Source organism: Salvia splendens, chromosome 17, assembly GCF_004379255.2.
Source record: "Salvia splendens isolate huo1 chromosome 17, SspV2, whole genome shotgun sequence".
NCBI lineage: Eukaryota > Viridiplantae > Streptophyta > Magnoliopsida > Lamiales > Lamiaceae > Salvia > Salvia splendens.
The window spans coordinates 17,042,352-17,046,672 of NC_056048.1; the positions used below are offsets into that span (position 1 = coordinate 17,042,352).

General features: G+C 41.8%; 2 protein-coding genes across 3 annotated transcripts; one reads left to right on the forward strand and one right to left on the reverse strand.

Annotated features, from left to right (window-relative positions):
- The first annotated feature begins 574 nt into the window (after positions 1 to 574).
- LOC121773991 lies at positions 575 to 2,282 on the forward strand. The gene is made up of 3 exons (XM_042170903.1): positions 575 to 807; positions 1,318 to 1,543; positions 1,647 to 2,282. The coding sequence occupies exons 2-3, from the start codon at positions 1,441 to 1,443 to the stop codon at positions 1,931 to 1,933; spliced, it is 390 nt and encodes a 129-aa protein (XP_042026837.1). The 5' UTR covers positions 575 to 807; positions 1,318 to 1,440; the 3' UTR covers positions 1,934 to 2,282.
- LOC121773990 lies at positions 2,036 to 3,204 on the reverse strand. 2 transcript variants are annotated; one of them, XM_042170902.1, is made up of 4 exons: positions 3,144 to 3,204; positions 2,697 to 2,754; positions 2,276 to 2,619; positions 2,036 to 2,169 (listed from the first exon to the last, which is right to left on the reverse strand). In XM_042170902.1, the coding sequence occupies exons 2-4, from the start codon at positions 2,749 to 2,751 to the stop codon at positions 2,122 to 2,124; spliced, it is 447 nt and encodes a 148-aa protein (XP_042026836.1). In that variant the 5' UTR covers positions 2,752 to 2,754; positions 3,144 to 3,204; the 3' UTR covers positions 2,036 to 2,121. The 2 variants fall into 2 exon arrangements, with proteins under 2 accessions (XP_042026836.1, XP_042026835.1); XM_042170901.1 differs by lacking the exon at positions 3,144 to 3,204 and having other exon boundaries at positions 2,276 to 3,137.
- Positions 3,205 to 4,321: the final 1,117 nt, after the last annotated feature.

Genomic DNA, 4,321 nt, shown 5'->3' on the forward strand with positions numbered 1-4,321 from the left:
CAGAGGAGAAGGTTTCCTTCTTGATTCGAAAATTGGGGGTCTTTTACTCAGAAAAGTAAGTTGATGTTTTCCTAAGCCATTAATTTGTTTTGTGGTTGGTTCTTCTGGGTTGTGCGACATTTATGTGTATTCTATTGTTGATTCGTTCATATATTTGGCTGCATTGGTTAGCCACACATGCCATCTACATCTTCACTAGTTTAAAACCACCTTGTGTTGCCGACATTCACTTGTTTGTGTGGGAAATTAAGTTTCAAAGTTTGAGCCATTGCTAGGATGTCGAGCTCTACCACGAACGATGCACGCATCTACATGATGTTGGAAGATATGTTGTCCGTGTACCGTAAGGAAACTAATGTGCTCATGACTCGGTTTCGGAACGCACAAACTGAACGGCGAAAGCGGCGAATACTAGAGTACGCCCGCAAATACAGTGTTCTAAACAAAATTCCAGATCAGATCAAACCCCTGGACCGGCTCGTACATGTCACAGACACTACTTGCCTTGCTAACCTACGAATGGACCACAACACGTTCGGTAAATTATGTCGTATTCTAACTTAACGCGAGGGGCTAAAGGTTGTTAAATGCTTGGGCATTGAAGAACAAGTAGCAATATTCTTGGGTGTTCTTGCACACCACAACAAAAACAGAGCCCAACAACACTTACTTTGGAGGTCTGGCGCAACCGTTTCTTTCTATGTGAACAAAGTTCTAGGTGCGGTTCTTAGTCTACATGTTGACCTTCTAACTCCTCTGGTTTCTATAGGCGACGACTTTACCGACCACCGATGGAAGTTGTTCAAGGTAATATTGTAACATCCTTGACTAAGATACACATTATTTACGGAGTATTTTTGTACATATATTTGTTTCTGAATATTATACGTATAGTCTCAAATTTGTTTACTAATTTAGTGGACATTTTGAATAAAATATAATAGAATATATGTCTATAGCCATCATTGCAAAATATTATTTAATAGATATAAATAGATAAGTTTAGGGTAAAGTGTATTGTTATGCATTGCTACGTGTATGTGTATAAGTTAAAAATGAAAATTTGGCAATCATATTGGGAAGAAGGGGTGGTAAATGAGAGCTATTCTAGAGAAAAGAAAATTGAGAGAACAATGGACAAAAATGAACTTCAGATTGTGAGAAAAACAAAAGGTGATCAACCTATTCACCTTTATACGCCCACAGATAGGACCATTCACTATAACATCGACAAATTATACTAATTACCACCTCTGTGTATATGATTCCATATGCTTTCGTCATGTTTATGATTGCTGCAGTATAATTTGGATTCAGGGTTGCCTAGGGGCTCTCGACGGCACACACATCAATGTGTTGGTTAGGTCCGCCGACAAACCAAGGTATCGAACGCGAAAAGGCCAGATTGCTACCAACACTTTGGCGGTGTGCAATCGCAATATGCAATTCGTGTACTTTTTACCGGGATGGGAGGGATCCGCCGACGACTCGCGTGTACTACGTGATGCTGTCGCTAAACAAAATGGGTTTAAGGTCCCAGAAGGTTAGTTGTGAAAATCTTTACAACTTTCAAACAATTATTAAATTTATCTATAACTGGTTTGGTAATTGGTAGCTATGGTTATGTATTTTGTGCTCTTCTACAGGCTGTTATTACTTGTGTGATAATGCATATGCAAACAGCAACGGCTTCCTCACTCCGTATAAAGGGGTCCGATACCACCTTAAGGAGTGGGGGCCGAGGATGGAAGCCCCTCAAAACCCTAAAGAATTGTTCAACATGAGACACACTAAAGCAAGAAACGTTATTGAGCGTACTTTTGCGGTGCTAAAAATGCGTTGGTCGTCGCTACTCACAACTTTCCGCTTCTTTCCAGTGCCCTTGGTCGTCGTAGATGTCACTCTACCTTCATTGCCAGAACCATCGTCATGAAGGTCAGTGTGGGGTGGGCCTCCATGGGCCTCAGAATCTAAAACATCATCTGTAGAGGGTGAGAAGTTGTTCTCATTACACTCGCTCACAGTGGCTCGTTGTGGGCGCAATTCTGCAGCAGCTTTTTGAACTTCTTCAGCCGCACCTCCGCTAGCTCGATCCTTCCCAAAAATCATCTGCCAGGTTGCCTATAGCGGCCACGATTTGGTCCGCATGCCCCGTGCATTTTTATCAGCCTGCCAGTCATGGAAAAATAACTTGGTTAACCTGTTAGACCACTCCCAAAATCTAAAACATAACTGTTTAGACACCAAATGCAAACAGAAACTAAACCATGACTACCTGCGCCCATTGCTCGTCATCGCAATCGATCTTATGAGTGCCATCGTGGTTGAATCCAACCCTAGTTCTTGCAAGGATGTTGCGGAGAATGTCGTAACTTTTCTTCCAAGCAGAAATCTTGGAAGTTACATGTGGAGTTCCCTGGATATCAGTATTTGGGAATTCAATGCGGATGCTGTCCTCAATTTTTTGCAGATAGTCCGCACGAAAGCCGTTGTCTGATTTCCAGCCACAGGCAACAAGTTCAACCAAACAGCTAGCCAAAATCTCCTCTTCACATGGTGTCCACATTCGGCGCGAACGATCTCCTATACGAAACTTCTGTCGCGGTGTGGCAGTAGCTCCTACACAAGGAAAACAGAATAGAGGTGAGCAGTAGTGAAGCCTAAACATTGGCGTATGTGAAGCAATACAAACAAACCATCGCTGGTAGTCCCAATTCCTTGCAAGGTAGATGGTGGCTTTAGGTTCGACATAACCTATGAACACATCAAATACAAACAAACATTTCAGCATACGAGAACGGAGCAACCACTGGGAATCCTCGGTGTATGAGCAGGCATGCCGATAATGTAGACAGCCCAAATTTTACAACAGACAACTGAAATAGAAATTCAAGACCAATAGCCTCCACAACCAACAATACCCAACCAAAAACACACTAGACAATCCAAAATTATCTGCAATTGCACACATTGGATACCATCAATCAAATCCGTACTTCGCATGATCAAGTAAAAATGGATAACTCAAAAAAAATTCACAACCCTGTTTCAGATAGATGAATGAACCCTACTGTTGACACAGAGTAATACAAACGAACCCACCAAATGAAAAATAGAGAGGTAAATAGAAGTTTAGATATTACCTGCCACCCAATTGAAATGCCGTAGAGAAAAAAGGTAGAGTGGATTTCCAAGTGCAGTCGCCCCCTATTTGTAGCGGCGAAAATCTGAAAATTTTCCAAATGTAGGTGCCTAATTTTTGGCTTCTGGGAAAGGGTATTTAAGTCATGACATAATAATTTTCACAAAATTTGCATTTTATATACTCCACTTCACAAGCCCATCAGCAATAAAGAAAGGCGAACACTATTTTACAGCTGCAATTCTGTGGGCTCTGATCAATATATATTTCCTTGCATTTGTGATCTAAAGAAAGCAAACGACTCCTTAAAGAAAAGTGCATCGATGATTGTTTTTGTTGGATGAAAGCACATGAGTCAACCAAAGCAAACACTAAGGAATGCCTAAATAAGGAATGGCTATCCTGTTCTCACACACAATTCAAAACAATCTCTCTCCTTATATAAAAACAACTATGTGGTATTTATTCAACACCAATTCCTTCCTCAGCCAACATGAATTCTCTAGCGCTGTTCCTACTCCTTTGTGTCACATTCTCCGTCAGCACAGCCAGACCTATAGGCTCAGACACATCAAAATCATCTTCTAGTAATCCTGCTGCGCCAGGGTCCAAAGAATATTCTGTTGAATACATTGGAGAAGGCGATACAGATGCTTTAAAGGAGCGGGTCAAGGGCACGTCAGCAAATGTGGCAGTGTTGGGACCAGCTGCGTCTGCATCGGAGGAGGACCCAAAGCAGACTGTTGAATACGTTAAACCAGGAGATTCCGGTCGTATGAAGGAGCGGGTCAAGAAGACGGCAGAAAATGTGGTTGTGTTGGGACCAGCTGTGTCTAGATCGGAGGAGGAGCCAAAGCGGACGGTTGAATACGTTAAACCAGGAGATTCCAATCGTAAGAAAGGGATAGAGGAGCGGGTCAAGAAGACGGGAGAAAATGCGGCTGTGTTGGGACCAGCTGTGTCTAGGTCGGAGAGTGATGAAAATGAAGGTAAGGATAAAGCATCTAAAAAGAAGTCGTCTGCTGAAAATGAAGGTAAGGGTAAAGCAACTAAGAAGAAAGCAGCAGCTGCAATGGCGCCCAAGCAAAAAGACTCAATTTCATGTCAAACATGAGATAACATCTTCAATTAGTAGTTTGTTGTAGATTTCTTGTTATAATTACTTTTTTTTTTCTATGC

Excerpts from the sequence above, each read along its gene's own strand:
- LOC121773990 (XM_042170901.1), bottom strand. The coding sequence starts at position 2,791 with ATGCTGAAATGTTTGTTTGTATTTGATGTGTTCATAGGTTATGTCGAA. Across the intron at positions 2,170-2,275 it reads ATGACGAGCAATGGGCGCAG|GCTGATAAAAATGCACGGGG; the intron begins GTAGTCATGGTT and ends CATGACTGGCAG.
- LOC121773991 (XM_042170903.1), top strand. The coding sequence starts at position 1,441 with ATGCAATTCGTGTACTTTTTACCGGGATGGGAGGGATCCGCCGACGAC. Across the intron at positions 1,544-1,646 it reads TGGGTTTAAGGTCCCAGAAG|GCTGTTATTACTTGTGTGAT; the intron begins GTTAGTTGTGAA and ends GCTCTTCTACAG.